The sequence below is a fragment of the Protomyctophum parallelum genome (genome assembly GCF_964188405.1).
Source record: "Protomyctophum parallelum genome assembly, chromosome: 21".
NCBI classification, from domain to species: domain Eukaryota; kingdom Metazoa; phylum Chordata; class Actinopteri; order Myctophiformes; family Myctophidae; genus Protomyctophum; species Protomyctophum parallelum.
The window spans coordinates 20,567,182-20,581,195 of NC_139713.1; the positions used below are offsets into that span (position 1 = coordinate 20,567,182).

Genomic DNA, 14,014 nt, shown 5'->3' on the forward strand with positions numbered 1-14,014 from the left:
ACATTCACAGAGTGCGCATTGAACCTGGACCATGACAGGTGTCAGTTAAACTGACACTGTGCAGATCCAAAATTCCAAATGGAAATCCAGGTAAAAACAGCAATGCTTTATTTTTATTTTTACATAAATAATAAATATTTTTAAAGTGGAAAGATATTTTTTTTGGAGGGGATGACAATTTTTTTTTAGGAGATGAAAATGTTTTTAAAGGGGAAAGATATTTTTTTTGAGGGGATGACAAATTATTTTTTTTTGTTTTTTTGTATATATTTCTTTTCACTTCCAAGTTTTCTTTTCAAACTTTGAAAAAAAAAAAACTTTGTGCAGAAAAAAAAAAAAATCATCGAAAAAAAGAAATTAATCTCCTAAAAAAACCCACCTCTTTTTCAAAGTCGTGCGCACGACTTTGAAACTCGTGCACACGACTTTGAACCAAACAAAAGCACATGGCTACTTGTCATGCGTAACCAAACAAGCACATGGCTACATAGGGACCAGGGACCCCCAAATGGTAACTCTGTCATTCCTCTACCGTTTTGGACGGGGGTGGGCTCAATTGAAACGTGTCGCCCCCCTGGGGGCGTCTTTGGGGGTCTCAAGGTTCGGGGACCCCCAGGGACCCCCAAATGGTAACTGTCATTTCTCTACCGTCCCTGGGGGTCCCCGAACCTTGAGACCCCCAAAGACGCCCCAAGGGGGCGACACGATTCAAATGAGCCCACCCCCGTCCAAAACGGTAGAGGAATGACAGAGTTACCATTTGGGGGTCCCTGGGGGTCCCTGGGGGTCCCCGAACCTTGAGACCCCCAAAGACGCCCCCAGGGGGGCGACACGATTCAAATGAGCCCACCCCCGTCCAAAACGGTAGAGGAATGACAGAGTTACCATTTGGGGGTCCCTGGGGGTCCCTGGGGGTCCCCGAACCTTGAGACCCCCAAAGACGCCCCCAAGGGGGCGACACGATTCAAATGAGCCCACCCCCGTCCAAAACGGTAGAGGAATGACAGAGTTACCATTTGGGGGTCCCTGGGGGTCCCTGGGGGTCCCTGGGGGTCCCCGAACCTTGAGACCCCCAAAAACACAACTGCCTTTCAAAACATTTTCATCTCCTAAAAGAAAAATTTTATAGCCTTGTTTTTTTTCTGCCAACATCTAAAATGTTTTTCCATACCAGAAAACATAAACCACCAGTTCTTAAATAATCTACCTAGTAATGTCCCCTAAGGGGCTCCGTACTATCTCACTTCGTCCAGCTCTGTACTACTACTACTACTACTATGCCTACTACTACTACTACTACTACTACTACTACTACTACTACTACTACTACTACTACTACTACTACTACTACTAATAATAATAATAATAATAAATAATAATGGATACATTTCTTCAATGTTGATGTTTTTATTTCAACAATGACGTCACACTTCGGGGGTGGAGGCAGGGAGTGCAGCAGGTGAGAGACTGATGCGCATTGCTCTCTCTCTCTCTACCAGCCACTCACTCAGTACTCACATTCAGTGGAGGGAGGCAGAGTAGCAGGCAGCAGAACGCAGGAGGAGAGGAGAGCCACCATGGGCAAGCTGCAGGAATTTGATATTACTTTCACCAACAATAAAGTGGTTTACAGTCCCGGCGAGTCCATCAGTGGAACTTTGAAAATAAGAACTGTCAACGCGCTGCCGTATAAAGGTAAGAGCATACAGTGACACAGTCTGTAGTAAACATTTTTGGAGAGAATTTCAATTTAGCAACAGCATGCAATGCAAGTGCATGGTTCTCCGAAGCGCAAAGTGTCTCTCGACTCTCTCCCATAACATATGAAGTTTCCTTCTCATTGTAGGAAATGTAGAGGAAGTTAAGTTAACGGGTGTTTTTAAACCATTTTAATTCCTTATGTCAAGACTATAATAGTTAGGAGCCTAGGAGGGTGTATAAAAGATTTGCTACTTGCGAGTAGCCTGGTAAACCAGACCGAATCAGCCGTTGGCAACTTGCGAGGGCATACTGTAGCTGTGTAGCACATTGTTTTGTTGATGTGCGGAGCTTGTAATTTTACTCCGTCGCTCGCACCGGTGCAACTTGGAACACGTCGCGATGCGACGAAAATAGCAGATATATAAGCTCACAAGGCGTTGCGACGTGACGCCGTGTGAGCTTGTAGATCTGCATTTTCTTCGGCGAGTGACAGGGACTCTTCACTTTTCACCGTCAGTTAAGCTCCGGACGTTACAGATTAACTCCTATCCGCCCAGCTCTCATCTCGCTGTCTGCTGGCTGCTGCTGGTGATGATGGGGTGGATATTGTTTTTATTTTGCATTTCAGTCAGAGCGTATGTTTCCATGCCACATCCTTGCACCGCATCCTGTTCATTACAGCATGTTGCTTAGTTCCAACATGCATTCTCATTCATTGTGTGAGAAACCAGAGTAATGGTTGTTTGTTGTTTAGTTTAGGGAAGGCTGCTGGTGTTGAGCATGGTGTCACATTATGGTCAGAACTCAGAATACAGGTGTGTGTGCATGTGTGTGTGTGTGTGTGTGTAGCATCATCACACAACAGGTGTCACCTAGGGCTTGGCGAAATATGGATAAAATCCAACATCACCTTTTTATATTTATATATATATTATGATCAATTTGAGTTTTTCTTAAATACATTGATATTGAAATGTTGACTATTTGTAAACGTATTCAAATGATAAGAGACAAATTCAATTATAGTGTCACATCCTAATATCCATATTATAGCCTATCAATATAGTATATTTTATACTGATTAGTGATTAGGACAGGTGTCACTCGCCCAATATAGCTGATTTACAAGCCTCATGAACAGTAGAATTAGCTGACATTTATGGATGGGTGGGGTAGTGTGTGTTTGGTGCAGAAGTAGGTTTTTCAAGGTGAAGGACAGCTTGTCGAGTTTCATGGATGGAACTACTGCACAAAGAATCCATTGTTGGATTCTTCCAGATAATAGAGGGCTGGAACCAACCTTCACATCTACAGGATAACGGGTAACTAGAGTAGATAACCTAAAGGTCCATGTTTGTAGTAGGCTACTCACAGGTTTTACTGTGTAGATCTGATGCCCTCACAATAAGAGTTCCTTTATGACAAGCCGGGCAATACACAAATGAAACAAACACAATTTTTTTTTAAACAAGACAAGACAAACTTAAAAAAGAAAAGACAAAAAACAGTAAAAACAAACCTGAATGTTATTTGGATAACATGTTGTTTAGACAGATGCTAGACTCATTGTTTACCTCGTATAGTTTCTCTGAGGCATCAGGCAATACATGTATAGTAACTATAGTTCTCTCTGCACTCTGTGTCTTTGTTGATTAGAGTTCATATTTCCCATCTTGCACTTGTAAGTTTCTCTTCATTATTATTAAAATGCTTCTATGGCATTTTGAAACATAACTCGTGAAGTGTTGGAAATACAAGGAAACATCTGTTTTCCTACAGTAGCTGCATGTATGATATTTTTTCCCCCTACAGTTTTTGAAAGTATGATATGGTACATATAGTATCTTCGTTTCTACTACGGTATGTTAATTAGCCTCTTGTGTTGGGCTCGACGTAGGCCAGATGGCGTACAGTGGCGGTCCCACTGTAAGGTCACACCATGACCCCTATGGTTTGTGTGGAGGCTGGGGGATATGACACCTGTAGCTGCCTCGGGAATCAATGTTTATTTAGGCTCATGGCTAGGGCTTCAACAGTCAGTTAATCAAAATAATTGATTTAACCCATGAGAAAAAGGAATAATTCCTTTCCAAAAAATGTGAAAGTAGCAAAACATTACTGATCTATGAGTAAAAAGCAATTAGAAAATGTTTTTATTTTGCGTTTGTATAAAACAAAAAATAATAGCAAAACACGCTTCTTAATTAATCAAACAAGTTATCTACTGAATTTATATTCGCTAAGAAGATAATCAATAGTTTCAGCCCTAATGATGATGCCTATTCTGATGTGTTGTGACCATGCTTTTTTTGTTGACAAAATGTTGAAAGTGGACGTGTGTAACTATTAACAAGGGCTTTTGACTAAATAATAAATACATTGAGTCGTTTGGAAGTTGGAACAGGTTGGAACTTGAGCCTGAACCTGCCCAGTTATGGGGAACAAGCCAGAATACATTAACCGGACCATTTCAAAATGGACCATAGGTGTTTACTTTTGATTCAGGACATGTTTGTTAGGCTGAGAGGTGGTAGTTCCACCCTAACGTTCCACCCAAACGTGTGTCTGAGCTGATAAGCCACACGCTATCCATTACATACAGTAGATTGTGGCATCATGTGAGCCATATGGATTTAGCCATTGTTAGCCTTTTATTTACATTGTAGTCTGAGTGGGGTATATACTGTTACAACTAGAATTGTGGTGGAATAAATGGAGAAGAGATTGTTCTCTATGGCAGACCTTGGTGTCGTTTTTCTTAGATGTTGATTCTGTCTGAGTTGAAAAAGTGGGACAGGGGATATTCACCACCTCACTCTATTATTGATGAAAAGACCATTAGTCAGTATTTCCATTGATAAGCCCACTTACTGTAGCATGACCGTCATTTAGAATTAAGGAGTCATAAATGCAAGGTTGATGCACCACAAGATTGTATCATCCTCCTTGTTGATCTTCTGAATCGGCAAAGCAATGATTTTCTGAAACTGTTGTGTTTTCCTCGATTATTTTTCTCTGCCATGCCACCTAGAACAGGGTTTGTCTGTGTGTATGTCTGTATGTGCCCCTTAAATGTAGACCAATAGTGCTGATTCTGGTATGTGATGATGTCATGGCATATCAATTATACCATCGATGACTTCTTTTGAATGGTGGAATAAATGAGAAGCATATTCTTTTATTTTTTTAAATCAACAAATCGAAATAACCACTTAAGCGTAACTTTATACTTCATTGCACTGCAGATTTGTGCAATAATAGTGAAAATAGCCGATCTACAAGCTCAAAACGTGTCTCATCAAAACGCATTGTGACTGAGCCTGTAGATCGGCTATTTTTTCAGTTTTTAAAATAGTTTACAAATTTTTCCTATAATCATAATGACATGCTCAACATAGGTATTGATTATTAAACGATTCTTATAAAATGATCGATTATAGATTATCTTTTATAATGAATTAAAATCAATTAGTTTGATTAACTGTCTGTTGCACTCGTAGTCACCATAGTGTTGCGACTACTCAGCTGTATTGCCTATAGTATATTTATTTATGTGTTTTGACTGTTTTGACCTGCCTATGACCTTCCCCAGATCATATCATAACGCTATGCAAAGTTTCAGCCCAATATGACCTGGGGTGTGCTGGCTGGCTGCAGACAGACAGACACACAGACAGACTGTCGCGCTGAAAACTCATTTTTTTCAACTTTGTTGTTGTAAATTTAATTCCCTTCTTTGTCCTACAAGAGTGTTGTACAGGAGTTGTGAAAATAGCACGGAGATCCCTGATGTCATCAGTATGTTCCCCTTTTGTGCCCATACTGTATATGGAGCTGACTGATTTGTTTGCGCCTGATGCCATGACGACACGACATTGAGGCTAGACACACAAAGGTGTACCATTAAGCGCAGCAATACTGATTAGCTACACCTGGCCTACAGGGCACTGCTCCATGGCTTACACCTCAGCCCAGAGGGCGAATCTGCAGAGGGTCTCTGGAATGTGGATTAGTCTATACTTGGTCGTAGCTGCGTTGGGAACTCCTCATGGTTGTGGCTGCAGAGAGAGGTGAGGGAACCCTGGGTGTGTGTGTGTGTGTGTGATAGAGTTATAGATCTGGGGTGGCAGTGAGAGCCAGGATGTCTGGTCTGTTTAGCATCATGTTGACTGTTGGCATGTCCACCATGTCCCAGCAGTCTGTCTAGTCACCTGATGCAGCACAGGAATATTGACGTATCGGGACAGCTGTGAGAGCACGTATCAATGTCCTGTATAGAAGGGGAATTCCATGCCATTGACCTTGTATGGCTGTATACCAGGCCAGCGGTTCACAACCTGTGGGCCGGTGACCGACGTTGAGGATATTGCAGGTGGATCCCCAAAAGCGATGCGATAGTGTCAGTTTTCTTACCTCTAGTTCTGTGTGCCTGATGCAGTGCCCTGCCAGCCTCATCCTTCCCCAAATAAGTGGCTAAATGCTTTAAAGATTTTATTGATAATGTAATATTAATTTTAATTAAAATAAATAATGTAAAAAAACAACATGTCATTATTATTATTTTATTTAAAACGTAACCGTATACTGTTAGTTCGGTTCATCCAAGCCAGAAGAACATCTGAATTGATTGATTATTAAAAGAAACATAAAAATTAAACATTCTCTTATAATTCACGTGGCCCACACATCTGACCACTTAACACCACAGCTGAACGGCTGGCGTGACGTGTTAAATGGTCTGATGGGTTGGCCGCGGACGCTTAGACAAGTCAAGTGACCAAGAAGAAGACTGAGTGGCAAATCATTGAGCAGCATGGAGCATTGAAGTTTGGAAGCACTCGTTGGAAATCACTCAACGGTCCCGCATACCACCTGTTTCTAAATTGCACATAATGCAGGAGGCAGCAGGACGTTGCGTTATTGAAATCGAGCACTTCCAAATCCAAACTCTGACACTTTTTAGAAAAACAGATGCAATGTTGGCGAGTTTAATGTCATTAAATACATCCAGATTCCAGATAGGACTTTTCTTTTTGGATGTATGAGCTAAATACAGAAAAGATGTATAGCCATTAAGCACACGTGAAGCTGCCAATGCCAAAAGGTTGAATGTGTCCCCATTAAAACTTGTGGCATTAGCAGATACGAGTGTGTGGCTGGCACCTCACAAGGATTGGTGTGCTGTGCACCTTCTGCTTACAGTGGATGTATGGGCTGTCAAGGCCAGAAAGTTGTTATTATATAGAAGTTATATAGAATTATATTATATAAGCAAGCAGACGAAGATTTGCAGCTTTAGGTGATGTTCTGAACTGTTATCCCAGCTGGTCTGGAGGTGGAAGAGTGTGGGCTTTCATCTTCTGCTAGAAAAACAAGAATGGTCAATTTGGTCATGTTCCTGAAATGTACTCTGGCATCACCAAGCTTCTTGTGTTTTTAGTGATTTTCAGTTATGGTAGTAGTAGTAGTAATTTCCAAGAGAAACTGCCAAAAATACATGTTCTATCATTACAGCTCAATCATCATGTATGGAAATAAGAGCTGGGAATATCTATTTGAATGTAGATTGATGGTAATTAATCGTGGCTTAGCTCGCAGCAAACAGCAACATGTAGTGTAACCGAATCACCGTGAATGGTAACGAGAGAGCCATTACTCTGATGTAAACAAGGCTGCGGAATCACTCATGCGCTCAGTACGCACGCACGCACGCACGCACGCACGCACGCGTGTGCACACACACGCACTCCCTCTAGTCTCACATTTTAAATTCTGACCTCAGCTTCCTGTTCTGCCTTGATTTACAGAACCTCTTGCTTCTCTTTGGTTTCAGTCTCGGTCTGCTTGCTTCATTAAATTAATTCTGTCCTAGTGTTTTGTCAGCATGTTATAACGGTGCAGTGAGTGCAGCCTGCCACAGCTCCATTTAACCCCCCAGAGAGTGTGTGTCATCAACAAGTTTGACTACGCCTGGCATCCTCTGAGTCTGCACTGTCATGAACAGAGATCCAGGGAATGAGGACTTAGGGCTGATTCATACTCCTATTTTAGAGCTGAATAAAAGTCGGTTCGGCTCTGTAGAGCCTACAATGTGACGTAATTTGAGGTTCGGTGGGGGGAGGGTACCGTCCTAAAGTCGGCTCTTCTGTGCTACTGAAAATGTCTGACGAGCCGAAATCATTTCGGCACTACAGCGGTAAAATAGGAGTATGAATCGGCCCTTACAGTACTGCAAAGTGGGGTCCCCAGCAAAACAAGGAGCAGTTTAACCACATTATTTCAATCAGAAGTAGCCAAGATAGCCTATCTGCAAGGCTCACAATGCATCGCGATGTGACAGAATGAGATGAGAGATTGTATAAGATGTATTCATATGACACCATAGATTTCTGTCTCCCCTCTTACACTACAGTATAGACAGTGGTATTATTCTGTACTCTATCTAATCCGAAACCTAAGATCTTCTCTTATGGGTGTCCCCCTGGCACAAAATCTTTTTAACAGAGGTCTGTGGCTTAATATGTATACATTTGGGGGTCCTTGATGTGAAAATGTTTGAGAACCACTGCTGTACTAATGTGCATTGTGATCATGGTGCAAGAAAACAAAGATGATGAGACGTTCAGATAGAAAAGGATACCTCCTGCACACTGGGCCTGGCGCTCCCTCTGTGGTTTATATCATGAGGACACGCACATACACGCACGCACACCATGTTCGCCCTGAGGAAAACTGGCTGCGCTCTGAGAAAAGATGACTACACACTAAGTAAATGTATCTATTTGTAACACCGGGGGGGTTGTACAAATACTCAGAGTTAAATTAACACTGCAGATTATACTGTGTACCAAGGGAGTGCAGCGACTCCACCACCAGACCAGTTCAGTGTAGCCTAAACATCACACTAAATAAGGTTTAACAATAAGATCATAAACCTGTAATATTCAGGGTTTTTTATTTTATTTATGTTGCTGTTCGTTTCGTGCTATACTTAAAAATAAGTGTGTGTAAACCCATAGTCATATATTATGTTTATAGTATAAAATACAATTCAAGATATTTGGCATTAACTATTTTGCCATACAAAGCCAAAGGCCAGTAACAACGTTTTTTGACACATTTACTTATTTGTCATTTGGGCGGATCGATAAACTATTACGTCATGAACAGACTTACGGTAATTAGTGGAATATCACTTACCGATAATTTTGTCCCACATTTTTTGTGGCCAATTGAAACCCTATTTTGTCAGTTCAATTCTTAGCGTAGTTTGTTTGTGGTTATTCGTCAGAGCAATCTGGGAACCCATTGGCAAAACAAAGGAAAAACAGCGCCCTCTTCGTGAGTCAACAGTCTGTCCCTAGAGACTAGAGTCAGAGTGACGTGAAGGTGGTCCGTCCGGACGGAGGTGGTCCGTCCGCCCGCCAGTGTGCGCAGGGCAGGCACCAGCACCCGCCCTACAGAAGCACCTAGACTACCTTTTTCCCTGCAGGGAACCCTGGAGTGTCAGTCCAGGGTGGGCATCTCTTTTTCTCTGCAGCCAGCCGAGCTCTGGGTTTGTGTGTCGTTGTGTTTGTCTAGACTCTGTGGGCCTGCCTGGGTAGATGATGACATCATTGCCTTGAGGGCCAGCGATAAGGGAGTGAGCAGGTGGAGGAACAGAGGTAATGATACCTGCCGTGTTTATTTCACGGAGAGTGTTCCCGCACACTGTCTCCTATCACTTTACTTGCGTTTAACCACTTGTACCCTAAGCACCCCTATTCTGGGGGGAACATTCTGATGTAGAAGGAAACAAGAGCAGACCAAGTACAGACAGAGCCAACTCCGGTCCGTTACACTAGGTATAGAGGGTTTAAGTGGTTGAAAAAGTATTTATTGGGAACGGGAAACATTGTTTCGGCACACAGACCTTCACCGGGTAATCTTATCTCTCATCTGGTTCTTTTGAGAAGCTAACCTGATTAATGTCAGTGTACCGAAACATTGTTTCCGTTCACCAGCAATAAATATGTCTGAAATGCAAACTTGCATTTCAAACTTTTTGCACACTTGTGTGCAAGAAAACAGTGTGCAGGAGTCCTTTCTTTTCTCCGACACAAGACTTTATTGTCAATCTTATTGGAATTTGCCTGACATTTGTAAATGTGTCCAGTGCTACACTGTACTAAGGTCTCTAAGCCTTCTCCTCTGGGTGTAGCTCAGTGCTGGTGATGTGCTGTCACTGCTGTGTTGTTTTTTTTTTTTTTTTATAACTTTATTTACCAGTAAGACGCGCAAACGCGGGAAGCGAACGCAGCTCGTGTGTGTGTGGTTGTGTGTGTGTGTGTGTGTGTGTGTGTGTGTGTGTGCTACAGCTGCGCCCTGTGTGTGTGTGTGTGTGTGTGTGTGCTACAGCTGCGCCCTCTGGTGGCGGGCGGGTGGTGTAACAGCGTGACACACACACACACACACACAGACATTCAGCCCTTGCTGTCATAGTAAGTGGCTCACTGCGTTCGCAATAAGATTTTCAATTTTTGTAGACAAACAACCCTACATATACCCCACCCTCCCCGGTTCCATCACAAAACAAGACAACAAGAACAACAACAAAAAAACAACAATAAAATAAAATAAACAGGTAGTAAAGGATATAAATAATAAATGAAATAAATAAATACAATAAAATAAAATTAGCCTTTTACTAGATTAAGGGGCTACACAGTGAACCAAATTACATGTAGGAAAAACACTTAGGACACTCTGCTGTGTTGTTTTAACCGCCTCTGTAGAGCACTGTGCTTGTAAGGTGCTTTTGGAGCATCTTTCATGCCAGTCAGGATACTCACTGAGTCACTTTATGGTGCAGCTGTAGAAGTTGCAGAGTACATTCCAAATCGCTTCACTCTGTGGAGGAAGAAGAGCCATTGGCTTGCCGCCTTGGCCAAATGGTGTGGACCAGCCTCGGTCATCAGTGGTGTGTGAACCCTGAGATATTTGAGGCTGATCACTCTCTCCATTGCAGACCTGGTGGTGTGAATGTAGATGTGCCATTTTTGGTGCATCCTTTACAGGTTTGTTTTGTATTGGTACTGAATTTGCAGCTCAACAACAGCTAATTCAGATTAATTTAATTAATCCTAGTGTATGACGGAGACCAATTTCACGATAAAAAAAAAATGTCCACGATACGATTATCAGGCTGAACGATAATAACGTCCCATCCCTGTGCGCAATAAGGCTGCAACAATTCATCGATTCATCGTAATCGAATCGATTATTCAATTAGTTGTCAACTAATTTAGTAATCGATGAATCGAATCGGCAACTAACCAATCAGGTGATTTCCATGCACTTAACCATAGTTTTTCCAGTGTTAAGTGTAAGTAAAGTAAAAGAGAAGTGAGCCATCTTCCCTTACAATCTGATAATAGTTGCACAGTAGCGACTGCAAAGCAAAATATGACACATAACGATTATAATATCAAGAACAAGAACAATATTTATTTTTAAATGACCTATGTATTTGAGTTCAGAAGAGTACTGTTCCTTCTAGACTGACACATGTGTAGCTATTCTTTAATCAAATGTATGCAGTCAGAATAAGCCTAAAGACACCATGAGTTGCTTTATTTAATTTTAATTTGTCTTTTATTTGAATAGCAGCCTAATCATAGCTAAATAAGTGTCATAATCTGATTAATCGTTAAAATAATCGGCAGATGAATCGATTATGAAAATAATCGTTAGTTGCAGCCCTAGTGCGCAACCACCAGGCATTAGCTAGACTGCGATACTCTCACTTAACACAGAGCATTTAGCTGTTCGCCTTGTCCGTAGCGTAATCTTGGAGCATTGTCACCGCCACCTGTCCTCTCAGATTGGGATTATGTCGCTTGGGTGATCCGTTGACCCCTATAACCAACCCCCCATGCTCTGTTATTTAGGTCTACTACATTAAGAGGATTCTTTGCGAGGGCTGCACACGCCATAGCGACCGTATTACAGTATCTGTTCCCCATTCTCTTCCTCTGTCACTCCCCCGTACTGTCTGGAATATGACTATATGTCCATGTCCATGTCCATTGATCTGTGGACATGTTATGAGGAAGGGTGACTCAACAACTTCCCCTTCTGTAGTGTTTTGACACCCTGGCCAATACTTCAAACTGTGTCCTGACCTAGACTCTTCTCTCTCCTGGCTCCCAAGCTGGAGAATGACCTTCACCCACCTCAGTCAGGACTCATGGTCTAAATCTAAACCTATAGTTTACAGCGTTATGTATCCAGGATAGGGCTTTTTTTAAGAATCCCAGAGCGAGTCACTCTTTTTCAGAGAAATTAAACGTTGTTTCCTGCTGTCATCGATTGCTGTTGGTTGTATCAGTAAAATGTTGAGTAAAGAGTTGATACAGGTTGAAATGGTTACACCCAGCACAGCAGGGGAGAAATGTGGTGTTTTGATTTACATGATACATAGGCGATGTGATTGTTTCAGTGCAACGGGGCTAATGCGGAATCAGTGCGTTGCACTACAATCTCTACTACAAGCCTGTATGTGCCAATTGGCTAGTGCATGGTCAGTGTTGGGGGTTTGAGTCCCAGATTTCCCACTGGGGAAACATCATGATATGAGACTAGGGGCTGTATTTTGCGTGTCTTAAGTACCAGGTCTTATTCCCTAACTTGAGTAAACTAAAGACCTGGAGGCGTGATCAATGCTCTTTGGACACTCAGAATAGCCAAATGGCATTGATCACGCCTCCAGGTCTTTAGTTTACTCAAGTTAGGGAATAAGACCTGGTACTTAAGACACGCAAAATACAGCCCTGCAGATATCATATAGGATTTGGGATGAAGTCTGTTCCTGGTTTTAAAGTCTACATTACAATGAAGCATGTCCTGGACTCCAATACCCTCCTATGTGAAGTAGCCCTGGTATAGACAATCAGACAATCTGAAACATATTAACATCAAAATCATGTACGTGGGTTCCTGGCCCGCCCCCAAAAAATCTCAGATATAAATTTGGGGGTTCCATGAAAACGTTTGACAACCACTGCTGTAAACATATAGTGGCCTGCAAAGGAGCGAGGCTGTAATGTTGTTGATGAAGGAGGAGGAGGTTTTGTGTGATGGTGCAGAGATTGTTGAAGTGCCTGTGGAATGTCACACATTCCATTCTTCACGTCTACATAGCATTGCTGTCTGTCTACTGCTGGCTTCTGGTCATTGTCAGGTTTTGGTGAACATGAAAATGTCCCTTATCCAAAATGCACTGACTGCATACAGATGAAGTCTTGTACAACCTGTAGAGGCCATAGACTTTAAAAGGTAGAAGCCAGCCTTTGTGCTAAGCATAATTGAGAACTGAAACTTAAGAGAAACAAGATGTTCTGTAAATCATAACTGAAGAACGGGAAGCTGAAGTCAGATTTTAATGTGTGTGTGTGTGTGTGTGTGTGTGTGTGTGTGTGTGTGTGTGTGTGTGTGTGTGTGTGTGTGTGTGTGTGTGTGTGTGTGTGTGTGTGTGTGTGTGTGAGATATCTTTTCCAATGCACTGCCTCTTCTCATTCTAGATGATTCTTTTATAGATGATTTGGGCCACTTGAATCACATGTATGTAAATATTATTATTAATATTATAATTTCATTGCTTCAAAATTAAAAACTCTTCACAAACATTTAAAATTGCAGACATTTTTAAATGGCAGATCTATCAGCTATTATTTTCTACTTTTGTATGACAGTCGTATGATGAAGTAGGGCATTGTCCTACTTTATGGGGGAACAAATTAAATCTGGAGATACAATGTTTCTGGCCCACAGCAACAACGGTGTATTTACAGATTTCAGTCAAACTTAACACAGTAAAATCTTTTCATTTGTCATTTTTTTCATTTGTAACTTTGAGACTGTACAAATTTAACCACATTTGAATACATTCATACACTCAAAGTAAAATGAACACTCGGGATTTCACAACAATATGTTATATTGCTGTTACAGTCAATATTAAACTCCCAATTCACTGTATGCGCTACAAACCCTTTCTGTTTGGTAACAATGCCTGTTAAGACCAAGACTGAGAATATTGCTTGCTGGCGGAGGAATGTACTTTAGACTACATCATTCATTAAACATTATTTTGTGTACATTTTGTTTTGATCGCTTTGAAGACATTCAAAGCTATCAAGAGCTTGCCAGTGGAAGAGTGCTCTCGGACAGTGCTCTAGTTTTTTTTACTTTTAAAATCTTCTCGCAAATGTATCCCCTACTTCATTATACAAGAGTATAGCATGAAAATAGCAGTTTACTTAACTTATAGAAT

General features: G+C 41.6%; 1 protein-coding gene across 1 annotated transcript in view; it reads left to right on the top strand.

Annotated features, from left to right (window-relative positions):
- Positions 1-1,537: 1,537 nt before the first annotated feature.
- Positions 1,538-14,014, top strand: part of arrdc1b (arrestin domain containing 1b) — a 54,928-nt gene continuing 42,451 nt past the window's right edge. Inside the window, exon 1 of the mRNA XM_083793099.1 lies at positions 1,538-1,695. Coding sequence (XP_083649225.1) covers positions 1,578-1,695 — 118 coding nt within the window. The 5' untranslated portion in view covers positions 1,538-1,577. The remainder of the gene's footprint in view (positions 1,696-14,014) is intronic.